The following is a 15,533-nucleotide window of genomic DNA, read 5'->3' on the forward strand; positions in this document are numbered from 1 at the left end:
CAAGTTTCCTACCCACGCGGTCGACCAGCGCCTGGTGTTCCCGGACCCTTACCCGACGGTCCGAGATGAGCACACCCAGGTAGGTGAACGGCATGGTCGCCGGTTTGATTCCCAAGCAGTTGCAGAGCAGCGTCTCCCTCTCCTTGTCAATCCACCAGGGGAGGAGAAGCTGAGACTTCTCTAGGTTAACCTTTTGATTGGTTAGCTTGGTGTAGTCTGCTAGGCACTCTTGGATGCTCCGTGCATTCAACTCCGTCGCCTGTACCGTGATGAGGAGATCATCCTCATATAACAGGTGAGTGAGCTGGGCCTCCCCTTCCCGGTAGCCCGTCAGCTGACCGCTTGGCGGGAATGCGTTGCGAATGGATGTTAATATACGGCATCGCAGGGGCAGCGGATCCTTTATAGCCAGATGATGTAGGATTTCGCTACAACCAGATGATGTGATGTAATGTCTGATGTATTTCTGCTACGTATCATGTTGTAGACCGACGATAGGAAGTATTCACAAATAAAATCGAACTAATGTAACTTTTTAACATTGCTTCCGGTCGTCTTGCAATACCTGATAGGATTATACAGCTTGTCCTGATAACCCTAACGAGTAAGGCCACAAATAAGACACTAGCCTTTTTGTCCATACCAAACATATTAAGCATCCTAAGACCAAGAAAAACCTTGAAAAACTCTTTAATATCATCTCTTCCTCTTTTACTATAGTTTTTGCAGGTCAATGTTGGGCCTATATATCGGCCAGTCAAGATTCTTTGCAACTCGCTCTTCCAACCGAAACTGACCTGATTGAACTCATTCCATCAATTATTGCTTTGGGGAATCCGGTGACGGCCAGGTGCAGTCCATTGTAAGAACCCAAAGAGTTTTTTCCTGATGGCATGAACCTAGAAGCATAGTTTGTCACCCGCTCTGCATAGGATTGCTGTACTTTCGTCATTTACCTACTCATCCATAATATAGACATAACACTTACCAGAGCAACTGCAATTTTATGGGTTCCACTCTTACATGTCACTAGCATCACGGTAATTGGAACAACATATTAAGGATAAAAATAAAATGTGACCTCGCTGTAACATCTAAACACGGTATATTATCTATATCCCATAGCAGATTCCAGATTAGAACATGCACTAACTGTCTATACTGCATAGCAGATTCAAGATTAGGGCAATGATCCAACCGCAGTAGTGGCTATAGATTCTTCTTTTGATGTAATTTGGTGCCTCTCACAATTGTTTTCCTCATTTACTAGTTCTTTACACAGCATGTTAAATTGAGTTGGACTAAGCCGATAAAATCAGCTTTCTCAGCTCATGCAGCAGCACAAGCGGAAAACAAGCAACTCTGATGGGAAAAAAATGTGAAATGTCAGGTGTGCAATTTAGTCCCGTACTCCACAGCTACGGTCAACTCTCTGAAGGTTGCAGCTTGCTTTTCACAGCAAGGAATGCAGCTTTATACCATGCGGCCACAGCCATTGCTCCAGGGTCAGGAACCAAAGCTAGCAGATCCACTGCTACATATGTAGATCGACCAGCCTGCATATATTTTAGCAATCATTAGAGAATGCATGACGTATATTTTCAGTTTAATCATATATCAACTTGTGACAAAGGCTCAAGGGTTCAAAGCAGCCAGGATTTATGGCCAGATTATGCCATGATCGACTCATGGACATATGCGGTCCACCACAGTATATATTGAGCAATTGATGCTCACAAACCTGATTAACTCATATGGGATGGCACCTTCTCGCATAATGGTGTATACGCGACGCACTATTATTAATTTTTCATTCTCTGATTTCTGCAATCACATGATAATATGAATTAAAAAGATGAATTACTTGTGCTTGCATATGCTTAGTAGACTCTGCCCCAATCAAAGCTGCTTCAGATGACAGGTGAAAAGCTGTCAAAGGATCATCACCAGCATCCAGCCTCTGTTCATGAAGCCACCACATTATATTATAGTCTATTGTTTCTAAGGTACAATACGATGTGGACTATGGAGAACCATTTCTTGCCTCTTTAAGAACTGCAGATGCTGGAATAAGAGCATCCAACATTGTCCGATAGCCTGCATCAGCACCACCATATTTGCTAACAGCAGCGATGGATGCCTCTAATGCATCAGACCCTGGATAGGCAGCAGGTATTCCTGATTATCCTTACTGAATATGGTACTCATTAATTTGCTGCATAAATGTACAACATTAATTACATTGCTTTGCTGTGATTATTGAGCTTCTCTTTAAACTTGCATATGCAGCCTTGCAGAAAATGTCGTACCTGTCAAGAAATGAATCAAATATTTTATATTAGAAAAGTTCCAGTCTTACAGATTTCACAACACAATGTAAGACAATGGAAAAAAGACAACATTATCATCGTAATCTAACGTATATGCTCTTAGAAAGAAGATAAGAGGGGTATAATACAAGATTCCACTTGTTCCACCCATCACCCTTCGAATTGAGGTTCCAATCTCATTTACTGTTTCTGCAGCGTCATTCATAGGGTATCTGGTGGAGCAAAAGAAACATGATTAGACATCAACCAAGAAAATTGTAAGCCTAGGAAGATTACAGAACTCATCAGTCTGTTTCATTTACAATAAATATAAGTAATTAACAGAAGTTTAGACTACACTTATAGTCCCTGAGTGGAAGTAAAACTCAAAAGAAAGTGTGAGTAACCATAGAATACAAATGCCCTACCTGCCGACATTATGCCTCAAGTTATATAACCGACATGCTAAAACCACTAGCTCAATCCTTATGGGACAGTCCTAAGGTTGACCTACTTAATCACAGACGATGGCAAATTCCTGGGATGCCCAGAAACAAGAGATCTCAGAAGACAGCAAATCATAACATACTAATTTTACATTATATCACTACACTTTTTATGCTAAGTTCCTATGTTAACCTCCTACTGATAATAATAGCAAATGGTTCTCTTCAACTGAGTGGTTGATTAACAACTTAAATGCTGGTTCAAGTATCAGAATTTCTGTGCTGCTTTACCAAACAAAAACCCTCAATGAAAATATTCTCAAATTGAGGAGTTGACCATAATAAAGTTCTTGGGCTAAAGCCATACTAGAAAGAACTGTCACACAACTGATTATGACATGAAATCACAAACAGCGATGGATGATAATGGATGAAAAGGATAGGTGAGCAAACAAAGGATGTATCATGTCAAGGTGCCTCGCACAAACTGACACAATTTTGTTCAAAAAGTGCCACAGAAAGGAACAAATTAATCTGTACCGCTTTTTCACATCTTCAAGAACAGCAACTGCACCTCTATACATCTGACAAGGAAGATGTCTTAATAAATCCATAGAAAACCATCACGATAACGTACAAAGACATTATGGCTCAAATGAGGACTTACAGTAGTCCCACAGTCGCCATCGCCCACTTTACTGTCCCATTCATTTAATTGGTCCTTAAGATTGATAATCTCTTTGGCAGCTGCTTCAATAGCAGCCTCCAGAACGCAGCCTTGTTCAGTTAGTTTGTGAGGTTGGCTAAGTATCTGCTAATGCATCAGTGAGTAAAGTCAGTAAAAGAAAAGAAGACCCATATGACAAAGGAACTACATTATGCATTATTTATATCTTATAGCAAAAGGAAAAAAGGAAAAAGAAAAAGAAAACACACGCATGTTGGAAACTATCAGGTTACAGAATACGATAGCAGCACATTTTTCTAGAAATAACCAAGAGATAGCAAATCTCCAAGAACATCATTGGGCTGAGGACTGCCCAGGTCTCAACTTTAATTATCTAGGAGGCACATACTCCGGTTGATCAATCAACACTATAATGACCAACAAAATACATTTGGACGATGGTTCATTTGAATGATATGTAGCCTAAACAGGCCAAATATTTAGTAAGCTTACAGAAGGGGCAATGTTCAAAGCCAAGCAGCATTACTTGCATATTAATGGAGAACTAAAGATAATACTCTGCTGAATATATTATTCTTTTTTTAAGGAGATGAAAGCCGATTTCTTGAATAAGGTTTTGAAACAAATTCTTGTGTTGTTTTACCTCGTCATTCCTTGTTGAACAAGACGGTGGCAGCGGAACAGGAATTTTTGCAGGTGGACGATTACCTACAGATTAAAAATGTCAACTTGAAGCTCAATAGTAATAGCTACTAACTTAACAAGCAAACAACAGATATTTTGCTAAATAGATAAAGCCATTTGTTTTCACATTTAAAAGTCTCCATAACTCCATTGCTACAATGATAGTCCTTCACTTTATCTCTCAGAAAAATAATTTGTCAAATGCTAGTCATAACACAAAAGTCAGCAATGTGAAGGCGAAGAAAAAGTGCAACAAAAAATATGTAGCAGTAATTATTTCAAGATAACAAAAACTAAAAGAACCTATGATATATCTAAGTAACTTCAGTGAGTAGCTTCATCTTTGAAAGCTGTGGACAATTCACACTTAAAAGTTAAAACCATCTTCCAAATATAATAGGATTTTCAAAATTTAAAGCGCAGAAAGTCAAAGAGCAAAATAAAACAATAGTTTCAAAATAATCATTAAATACAACTTAATTTGTCGTGTCCCAAGGTGAAGTTCAAGCATAGATTTATAATTGTATTAAATTTGGATACATTGTCAGGATCATATAATTCATGATTTAGATCCTGCATCCAAATAAAATTGGATCGGGCTAAATAATCTGGATTAGCATTCTTCGATATAGATCAAGAAAGAATAATTAGAAATAATAGATAACGATGTGCTTTTAGCAAATAAAAATCTGTGATCAGAAGTTGAAGTTAAACGGAATTTAACCTAAAATGTTAAATTACCTTCAACACCAACAGGCCAATATGGAGCTTTAGTTGGGGCATCCAAACGTTGTAAAATTGCTTCATCTGCTCTCATGATAGAGATGGAGAACCCTGTGCAGGACAACTTTATGATCTACCAAGTCATTAGACAATTATATGCCAAAGCCTCATGCAGGAACTAACCTGCCATATCTAGAGAGGTCATAAATGATCCGGTGTAAACCCTCTCAACAGCAAGTCCATGTTCCAGTTGAAGCTCCGGAACCGCCTTTCTTGTTGCAATCATTAGCTCCATCATGGGAGTGCCACCCAATCTGTGCAATGTAACTGAGGTCAGATGTTCAATGTGTTGATTATTTTCTTTCCATTTTTTCATTCAAAATTGCTAACTTCAGATCCAGAAAAAAAAATACATAACTCAGATCAGATGTTCAATGTGTTAATTATTTTCTTTCCACTTTTTCGTTCTGAAATTGCTAACTAGGAATCTATAATAAATGCATACTTAGCTCAGCATTCATATAATTACCAGTGAGAAAATACACTGAAACTAATTATTTTAAAGCCTACCTTGATGGTAAAAAAACCAGAACTTCTAATACAGATATCACTTTCATAGTACACTAATAAAGCCAATCCAAAATCGACTAAGTCTGCTGATTCTCTGCCAGGCCTTGGTAGAAGTTCTTAGCCCACGGGTCTGGCTGCACTCAAATTTGATAGTACATTTATTACTCTAGCCTGACCCAGAGACTCTCTGGTCTACCACTTTTTCAATCCCATTTCACTTACTCTTTCAGAGGTTATATTATATCCCTCTTTATACCAAAATTCTACTTTTCAGCTTGCCATATTCATTTGAGTTTTCATGCCCATTGTATACTTCTTGACTCTTTTCCATTCTATACCTGTACTTCACAACAATTACTCCAAACCAAATCAATGTAGCAAATTAATAATCACCCTATTTACTATCCATGAGCTCAATTGCTTGGAGCTAATGCAACTTGACTGTACTAAAGAAGCTATTAAGTATTAACCTATAACAACCATTCTAACCTAACCACTAAGCATTTCAAACAAATTGCTCTAATTTTCTTACTGGAAGCATGTCAGCCCACACTTCCTATAAAATCATCTTAAGTCAAAGGGAGTTTTCTTTGCTCACTAAATCTTTTCTTTGTGACACTCCTGATGAGATATAAAACTATTAAAAATGAAGGTCATGGTTAAGTGCAGTCTTCATCAGTATAATTGGCAACCGATGACAAATGATGTCTCCAAGACTATTCCTCCAAAAAGGCTGCAAAAGTTCCCCCTGTTTTCTGATAAAGATGATGAAATGAATAATTCCAATCATAACAAAATGTTCCAGTACATGGTTTCCTTCAAGTTTAAGAAAGAAGATATTGCAGTTAAATTATTCTATTTAAGTTAAATCAAAACCAAATGTCAAGTTCAAGTTCAAGTCCAAAGATAGTTAAATTATTTAAAGCAGTGAACTTGATACTGGAAATAGATGTGCATATATCAGAATTGATCCATATCATCCAAGAAAAATAATGGAAGTCACCCTTTCCCTTGCAAAATTTACTCAAATTGCACAATAGTCAATAGAGAAGTATAAGCCTGAAAACAATATTGTTTACCCATTAATCATGAGAACCACTCTACTTCCCCTTCTGATAGGAACATATTGAGTTTCCTGTAAGCAGTTGAAACAATTCCATAAAGAAATGTTATTAGGAGAGGGTAGTATCAAATTTCAGAGAAAGTAAATCTAGACTTTTTCCCTCCAAAACATGCCTTCGTGTGTGCATACACTCTAATCATGTCATTCAGATATAGGTACAAATTGCTTCTTCACAAGTCACAACAACATAATCAAATTCTGGATGTCACCTTATGCTTACAGCATGAATGTGGAACTATAGCTAGTGAACTTTAAGGACCGTGACCAACTACCCATGTATATAGCTCCTCAGTTATTACATGGGCATTGGTTTCCGAGTTTCTGCTAATTAAACCAATAAAAAGAATAAAAAACAAGGGAGAATCAGGCATATCATTTTCAAAGTATGTATGGTAATCTTTTTATGATTTACAATGTTATTACATCATTGTTTTCATTATGCAAGGGAGATAAAGTAATAACTAATAAGGTCAGTTGGTACGTTCAAGAAGAGATGAGTCATTTCCTGCTCTCTTGGTCCAACTTTTTATATGAGCCTACTGCAAGAGGCTCCCAGAACAGGGGAAGATTAAGAAGAGAACCATCCTCAACCTTCAAAAGGGAAGGGAAATATTAAGAGTTTAAGACCTTCATTGAATTAAAGTAATAAATATTTGTGCCATGAATGAGTAGGAAACTTATATTCCATGTTGACCTTGTTAAAGACTTCATATTGTCAGGCTCCCATGAATGTGGAAATGAACCCAAATTAGGGCCCAAATTGTGGTTTATGAGAGTACAACGCACGGAAGTGTCTTCTTTTTACTCACTATGGTTAAAATTTAGGAAAATTTAAATTTTACACCCTATCTTTTTCACATATTTGTGGTTTACATTCTAAGTTAGGTTAACACTAACACCATTTGGTAAATGGCATAAAAAGAATATTTCCATCTAGTTCAACTGTTTCTCACCCTTCTTCCTTCTTCAGAATGATCAATACTCCTTTGGCCAAAATTTCAAAGATTAAAAAACGAAGGAAATTGGAGCACTTTCTAACCCTCTCTTCTCCTTCCACCGTCTCTTCTCCCTCATTGTTTATCAGAAAGCTGCATCCCATCCGAAATTGTTGAGAAATAAATTTTAGTTCTTTAAAATTGAATTAATTAGATGACACTCATCTATCAATTCCTAGCCTTGAATTACATTTATTTGACATTTTATTGATTAAGAACAGTTGTGTTTTAGGTTGTAGAGGAAATGTGTTCTTGGTATTTTAGTAATATCTTTAATGTAATTAGCTTAACCTAAGAGTTTGATTAAGTTTAGTGATGAACCTAATGGCATGATGGTTTCTGCAAATATTTGATAAGATGCAAGTTGCAATTTGTAAATATTGAAAATCTAGGTTATAAACCACACATACATGAAAAAGTAGAGTTAGATGCAAATTTGCCTATAGTTTAGTTTTGTAATAGAGTGCAAATCTTAATCTCACTTGTTTCACTCTCCTAAGTTAGAAATCTTGAAATGTTTAAAATGTAGGAAAATACAAAATCACAATTACTATTTTCTATTGCTTTTACAAAAACCCCATGGAATAATTATGATTTCTCAAGTTGAAATTCATTTAAAGAAATGAACCCCAGTTAGGATGTACAACATTGAATGACACTAGTATAGGAAGAAAGAATTAACAAAAGCTAAATGTAGTTTCAAAGGGATGAAAAATAAAAAATAGGAAGTCCTGGACTACTTTCAAAGGGATGAAAGAGAAATATGTCATGTAATATGACACAACTTCAAAAATTGAATGCAGAAAGCAAAGCAAACCATACCGGTGACAATATCTGCCTGAGAACATGAGATACGACTATATCAACAGGTTGGAGGTCAACCACAGCAGCACCAGGCTCCCCATGCTAAAAAAAGCGAAAGAAAACGGAAGAAGCTTCTTAGTTGGAGAAAAGGGGATGTAATACTGTCTATATATTATAAATAAGTAGTAGCTGATAACAAGAGGATGCTCAGACATAAACAATACAACATAAACTAGAGATGAAGTCAACCATATCAACATCAACCCTATCAGAATCACTTTACTATATGAGTTGAATAAACTTACAATTCCAAGGCCAAGCTCCATTAATCCTGGGCCTAAACGATCTGATGTGACCTGGCCAGGCAGTGTACATACTGACAAAGCAACTCCCATAGTTCCCACCATTTCAGATGCATGTTTTGCTTCTGCAGCAACATCAGCAAGTGACAAACCAGCTTCTGCAGCTGCGCCAGCAACCTATAAATTAAAGAAACAATTAGAAAGAAAAAAAAATCTATATGTATTATGCTTCAACCCGGCTCTTGTGCTTAAGTACAATGCTTTTAGCATGTCAAAGTTTTGTAACCTGTTCATATCACGGATTGAAACCTACGAATTTTCTGTGTACACTTTAGTTGGAAATTATAATTCATTTCAGACTAGTCATAGGACCAAAGCATCAAGTCCACATTTGAAGATCATGTAACAACCTTTTGTAGACATTGAATGAAAGAATCTGAATTACTTTCAATCTAAACTGCTAGAACAAAGATGATATATCAGAACAACTTAGTTTCACACAACTACAAAGTACAAACCCCACTGAGCGATTTGTTCATAGAAAAATAAAACTTGCACTAAGGCTAGGCAATTAATCTTATTGAGTAAGAGACAACTAAATCTAATTACATTTTTTTTTGCATTTTAATAATGGGACCTGCTACCATTTTGAAGTATTAATTAAACTAAAGCAGATTCTCAGACAGCACCTAAAGCTTGAGCACATATGCAACCAACACCATGTGCAGATACGCATATAAGCAAAAATATCGTCTGATTATAATACAGTCATATTCTTCAAGGAAGTTTGCAAGTACATAAGAGCTATCAGAAAATTCATTTTGGTAAGACTTGTTCCCACTGAGAAATTAAGAAAGAAAATAAAAACATCAGGCAATTATGCTTAAGTTATACTTTTGCTTTCTTATGATTATCAAGGAAAAGAGTCACTGTGATTATTTTTTGTGTCATTATTCTACAGGTTCTTGAAAGCTTTCAGGTTTTGCCAAAGTGGATTAGAACAACCTTTAGTTTGTGGATTCTGGTCATGCTAGACAAAGATAGGCACTGAGGGAACAATACCTTGTGAACAAGAATGGTCCCTGCCAGACCTCTCCGACCAGCTATGCCACGAGGTGGTGGGAGAGCACAGTCATCTCCAACAATAACTGTCTGCAGATATGCAAAATTTAATTTTACACAAACTTAGGTTATTTTAAAGTTATCTTCTTTTTAATGAAGATATCAGATAGTTAATACCTCCACTTTATAGCCTTCAGATTTTGCTTGTTCAGCTGCCAAACCAAAATTGAGTCGATCACCAGTATAGTTCTGTCAAGTTCAAAACCCAACCTGTAAGGTCCCGTATGGTTTTTGGTTAAGGGGAAATCTAGTATAGTACTATAGCTATTCTAATTCCTTACTCTTAAAAATGTACCTCTAATTAGAGTAGGGTAATTTGATGTGACATAAAATTAAGGTAAAAATATAACTAAGAAGTGAAAAACTAAAAATTGACTCAAATACCCTTGATTTGACATGTAAATTTATGTTAAAAGTGTTCTTATTTTTGCAGGTATGTATTGCATAGTTGAGTAAGAAAAGAGATGAGTAGGTGGTAAGAGTAAGGAGAAAGATGAAAAAATTGAATAAAAACTTTTATTTGTGGAATGAGACAGGTGGATGGTCAGAAAGAGGAGAGAGAATTTTTTTAATTACTATAGTAAAATCAAGGGTAAAATTATAATTGAACTTATGTGTGAAATAATTTGAATAGTACTATCAATCTAGTACAGAGACAATTTAATGTTTGGTTACAAATATAAGTATTGTTCCTTAATTTAAGATAGAAAAAAAGATAATCTAGAACCAAACGAGGATTAAGAAAGAAGCACCAATGGCAACATTAATCAAGCAGCAGTCATAAAGAAAATTATAAGGAAACAATTACCAATATCATCTAGTATAAAAATTTATTAAATATAAAATTGAAATTTCAAATTCTCCTTGGATATAATACATATAACAAGAACTGCTGGCAAGAACACCAGCAAAGGAACTGGTATAAAGATTTTGAAATGCAGTGCACCAGCAATAGTAGCTGACTCATAAAAGAGAGGACAATATAATACCGTTACTATTAGTAGGCAACCCTTAGGACCTGTTACAGCTCGAATGGCCTGTAAGTATAAATTATGTCAGTTTGGAAGAGAAGAAAGTAATAATAAAATAAGTAGTGCCAAGAAAATCATACAGCTAATATAGAAGTAGCAGGTGGAGAAGTGAAAACATCTCCTGATATTGCAGCTGTCAACATCCCTTCCCCAACAAATCCAGTTTGAGCAGGTTCATGACCGCTTCCACCTCCTGCGGAAAGAAACAATTCAAGCAATAGGCTTAGTTTGGTTAGCAGATAAGCAATGGCCAAGTTCTGCTTACCAGGGATAAAACACCTAGGAGTTTTTTTCTTCTTTTTTTTCTATATCCTAGGCTAGCAGAAATTTCAATAAAAGATCATCTGGAGAAGGCTTGGTCAATGTGGCCAACATTAGAAATATAAAAATAAGGAGGGACTAGGGGCTAGATGGGGTTCATTTTATTCCATGTGGCTATCTAATTAACACACCCAACTTACCTCGCTTCTTTTAGGTTGGCAAAATTCAGTTAACATGGCACAGCATTTGTGCTTGGCAACTGCTATGTCTTTTTCTTGCAATTTCTTATTACGGAAGACATGAGCACTAGTTTGCTACAAACATAGATTTGCAAGAAGATTCATCAATTGCTATGATGACTCCATACTGCAGACCAGAGCTTAGATCTTTCCCTCTATGGAAATAAACACCCGGTAGACAGTGGTATTACAGTGACCCATGATTCATTAAATGCGACAAGACTCCGTAGGTCCTGAACTATTATTTTTCCCTCTATGGGAACAAAAATTCTGTTAACAGCCGTATTTCTGTGAATTCAGTTATACTTATTCTTATTCATTTTTCCATATTGGCTGGGATCAAATCTTTAATTTTCAACATACATGCACATGATGTAACCAATTTACCATATCAGCCATCAGCAACAAATATATTAAACAGAAAAGAACAATTACAAGCTTCATACCTGATATGACAGCAACCTTGTTATATGTGTCAATCGAGACATCAGCACGCAAAACAACCTTAATCTGTAGTGCAGCAAAAGATTTCACTTCAAGATCAAAGATTGCCAAAAGGTTATCAAATCACGTACAGGTTGGCACATTCACATCACCTGCGGAAATCCATCCAAGTACTGCAAACCGGGATAAGTTTCAACCAAACCCTCAATGAACTCAGTCACCACTTCTGCATTCATATTACCAGAAAGTTAATTCAAATCACAAATCTCTGAAGATTCAACAACATTACCACATATTTACACTACTAAATTTGTGCCAAAATTTGGAAAGTAGTATCTGCATATATTTACACTATGTCAGCATTGCATCATTAGACATGCAACAGAAACATTACTGAGAATATATTAATCATATCTCAACCAAAAAGAAGAAAAATAATACCACAAGTATATATCTTCAAACTTTGCTAAATTTCAGGATAAAAGGAATATAATCAACAAATGGTGGGGGTTTATTAGCATCCTTCTCCGATCTCATGATGTTTGGAGCACCTCAATATTTAACAATATCACGTTACCAGCACATCCATATTCTTCAAGAACAAACATCCACATTATGCACCCATTAATATGCATCATCAGATACGCAGTATGCATATAACTCGATCAGTACAACATCCTCGAAGAAATCATAGACGGCCGATCTCAACTTAAGAAAGCGATCAAACGAGGTGAGATAACCAAATAGGAACGGCAACGACCTCCCCGATTAGAACAGAGAAGCAACAACCAGATAATTCCATAAGAAGCATCAACACAAAGAAAACGCTCAAACAAATCAAATAGCCAGAAAAAGAACGACTACGAGCTCCTGGATCCGATCAGGGACACAGAAGCCGCAGAATTAGATTGAGAAGATTTAACCTCTCGAATCTACCTCGAAAATTCACGAAAACGGTCAAGAAAAAATGGGGAAAAAAAATCAAGAAACAGTGGGAAGAGACCGTCGGGATCGTTGATCAGCTTCTTTCCTTGGTACGCCATGCTCAACCCCGAATTCTTGGCCGATCGCCTCAAAAGACGACAAGATCGAGAAATCGGACCAGTCGACGAGACGAACCCTAGCTCTCGACGAGGATGAGAGCGCGGGAGGAAGAAGGGAGTTGGAGTCTTCTACTTTTCTCTCTCTCCCCTTTAAAATATTTTTTATTTCTCGCGGAGGGTTTGGCAAAAGCTACCTCTCTGTCCGAATAAAATGTCCTAACTTACGGAAATACCCTTCAGGTTGAATAAAATCTACGATTTTCCCATATAAGCGATGATCAAGATAAGGGGAGCATGGATACGCTATTCCTTACCGTCCGATCAAGATAAAGTCGAAATTACATTGGCTGAGAGGAAGTGGCAGATTTAGTAATTAACTAGTAAAGTGGGTGGTTGAGTTGGAGAAGCGATATCTTCCCTTCTCGAATATAGCGGGACTTCTAGAGAAGAAGATCCGCTGTTTCAGTGGAAACAGCCGGCCAGTTAAGACGTGAAATCGAAACGGTCTCCTTTGGTTTTGTCACTCAAGATCGGCACACGTAGAATGTCGGTGCGCCCGCAAGAAGCAAACAGCGGACAGCCTTCGCTAAAAACGTGTGTCGGACCTGGCACGTTAGAAGGAAGCATGCGTATGTCAAAATGTGAGTTTTGGACTATTTTAAATAATATAATCTTTGAGAAAACTGCTAAATATAAATGGAGAAATTTCCACGTAAACTACTAAATTGTTAGTCTTGTAAAAGGAAAAAATAATAATAATAGTGAGGGCTAGTTTTATCAAAAACTCGACAAATGTTCCCGTTTTCTGGCGAACAGCGACGTAGGATAATGAACCCGGCTGTCGATCCACGTGTCTTTTGTCTTTACGTGGGGGCCACTCCTAATTTATATTTAGCTTAAAATTCCACTCTGGATTAAAAATAAATAAAAAAGAATCATATTTCTTCCCGCCAATCTGAATATTAATAATTGTGGTAATCGATAGCCTAATATACAGAGAGGCAGAGAGGTTTGATGTTGGGATCCTGGCAGCAAATCCAAAGCCCATGCCAAGTTGGTCCTTTCCCTCCTCCGGATTTGATCCGCATCTGATGCTTGTGAGTTGTGACCCAGACCGGTTTTGTCCAATGAGAGAAGGCCTGGTCAGTGGGGGCAAAAGTGGGTACGCCTTTGTCCTCAGTTTTGTTGGCGGAGAGATTTGATTTATAATGAGGTGAAATAGGTGATCTTTTCCAATTTTCATGATGGTTGGCATTTTTCTAGAATCCATAATAAAGTTTTTTTTATCGTACATATGATGATGATATGTATCTTTTTCATATCCAAGAGGGTCATGAATTCGACTCGAACTCTAAATAATTTATGAAGAAATTATTTAGTAGTTTAGTGATTTGGCCCGATTCGTTTGATGATTTGGTAGTACGATTAGCTCGGCAAGACGATGGCTTGAAGCAGGTCTTGACGGCGTTTAATTCAGAGCAATTATTCAGCAACGCGTATGGCTTCAGCTAAAAGCTTGGTGGAGCCTAAGTGTCTCTATATTTACAGAAAGTTAACATTTTGCCTGGCTTTAGTCTTCGTGCTTGTGAATAATAATAATAATAATAATAATAATTTCCTATCAATATTATTACGTTTATATCAACTCAACTGGGCCAACAACTCCACATCGAGCATCCATGGCTTCTTTTTTTCCTTTATCCCTTCACTAAGAAAGCCCAACTTAACTCTGGCCCAATAAAAAATATGGGCTTTGGTTGGGAGAGTTTGTCTCATGCCCTCAGAGAGTTGACTAACTTCTTTGTAATGAGCCAAGCCACAAGTTGAATGGTCTCATGGCCCACCCTATTAAACCAAGCATAGCATTATTCTTATATTATTGCTGCGTTTGTATTGGTAAATATGGCCGACAAAAGTTGGCAATTGTCGTTTGTGGCTTCGCTTATGCATCAAAAGTATCAAACTGTGCTAATATTGTAAAGAGGAGATCCTTGGGCTATAAATTTCGTGTGTCTTAAATTGTTTCATAGAAGTGGAGTCTCTTCTGCAGTGAAGATCTTGATGTGATCGGATAAGGTAAGTGAATCCATCTGCATGTGTGAAACAGTGTGAAGATAGAATCCATTATTAGATGCTGATGCGTTGTTTTCAACGAGTTTATTGACGCATTAACTTTGGAATCCATAGTATGACAAATAGGTCAGGATAGTCTTTTTTTTTTTTTTTTCTTTTGTCTTGGTACATGCATCTAAAGTGCGAAGAAAGTTCTCAGCATATGGACTGGAAGACATCAAATTTTCTTCGTTCGAACTCGAGAATTCTCGTACAATATTAGCCCATTTCACATTCAAAGCACTATCTCGTTGGTGTATAAGTTATACTGATGTTAACAGTGTTTCAAAGTCGTATATGATTAACAGGAAGCAGATGAATTGTGATCATTGTGGTTGTTCTAACTACCACATCATTCAGCAATCAGATCGATCAGTTGATATATGGAATTTCTAATGAAAAAGTTGCTCAATTATAACAAAGATACAAAGTTTGCATCCTAAGCAATCCCATTTGTTTGTGAGAGATAAGATTATGCAGCCCACCACCAACTTGTTTGGCTCTTTCATTGCTGTCAGTAATAAAAGAAACAAGATGGAGACAAAGGATTTGCCTAATAGAAAATACTACTTCCTCTAATGATTGCAATTGTTTAGGGATGTACCCCACCTCACCCAATCCATTCAAATTGGATAAC

The 15,533-nt window shown here is 36.9% G+C and overlaps 1 protein-coding gene across 1 annotated transcript; it reads right to left on the reverse strand.

Annotated features, from left to right (window-relative positions):
• Window positions 1-1,189: 1,189 nt before the first annotated feature.
• Window positions 1,190-12,966, reverse strand: LOC140785801 (putative 3,4-dihydroxy-2-butanone kinase). The gene is made up of 20 exons (XM_073133815.1): window positions 12,745-12,966; window positions 11,894-11,967; window positions 11,744-11,807; window positions 10,878-10,990; window positions 10,756-10,803; window positions 9,884-9,955; window positions 9,707-9,796; window positions 8,648-8,821; window positions 8,361-8,444; window positions 6,500-6,555; window positions 5,034-5,164; window positions 4,869-4,961; window positions 4,087-4,151; window positions 3,423-3,566; window positions 3,296-3,339; window positions 2,459-2,542; window positions 2,242-2,309; window positions 2,045-2,157; window positions 1,865-1,960; window positions 1,190-1,556 (listed from the first exon to the last, which is right to left on the reverse strand). Exons 1-20 carry the CDS (start codon window positions 12,782-12,784, stop codon window positions 1,425-1,427), a joined length of 1,785 nt encoding a protein of 594 aa, XP_072989916.1. The 5' UTR covers window positions 12,785-12,966; the 3' UTR covers window positions 1,190-1,424.
• Window positions 12,967-15,533: the final 2,567 nt, after the last annotated feature.

Source organism: Typha latifolia, chromosome 4 (assembly GCF_019914945.1).
Source record: "Typha latifolia isolate L0001 chromosome 4, TyphaL0001v2, whole genome shotgun sequence".
NCBI lineage: Eukaryota > Viridiplantae > Streptophyta > Magnoliopsida > Poales > Typhaceae > Typha > Typha latifolia.

Coding starts and splice junctions, on each gene's coding strand:
- LOC140785801 (XM_073133815.1), bottom strand. CDS start 12,784: ATGGCGTACCAAGGAAAGAAGCTGATCAACGATCCCGACG. Junction 9,956..10,755: donor GTTGCCTACTAATAGTAACG/GTATTATATTGT, acceptor TGAACTTGACAG/AACTATACTGGTGATCGACT. Junction 8,445..8,647: donor TGGAGCTTGGCCTTGGAATT/GTAAGTTTATTC, acceptor CGCTTTTTTTAG/CATGGGGAGCCTGGTGCTGC.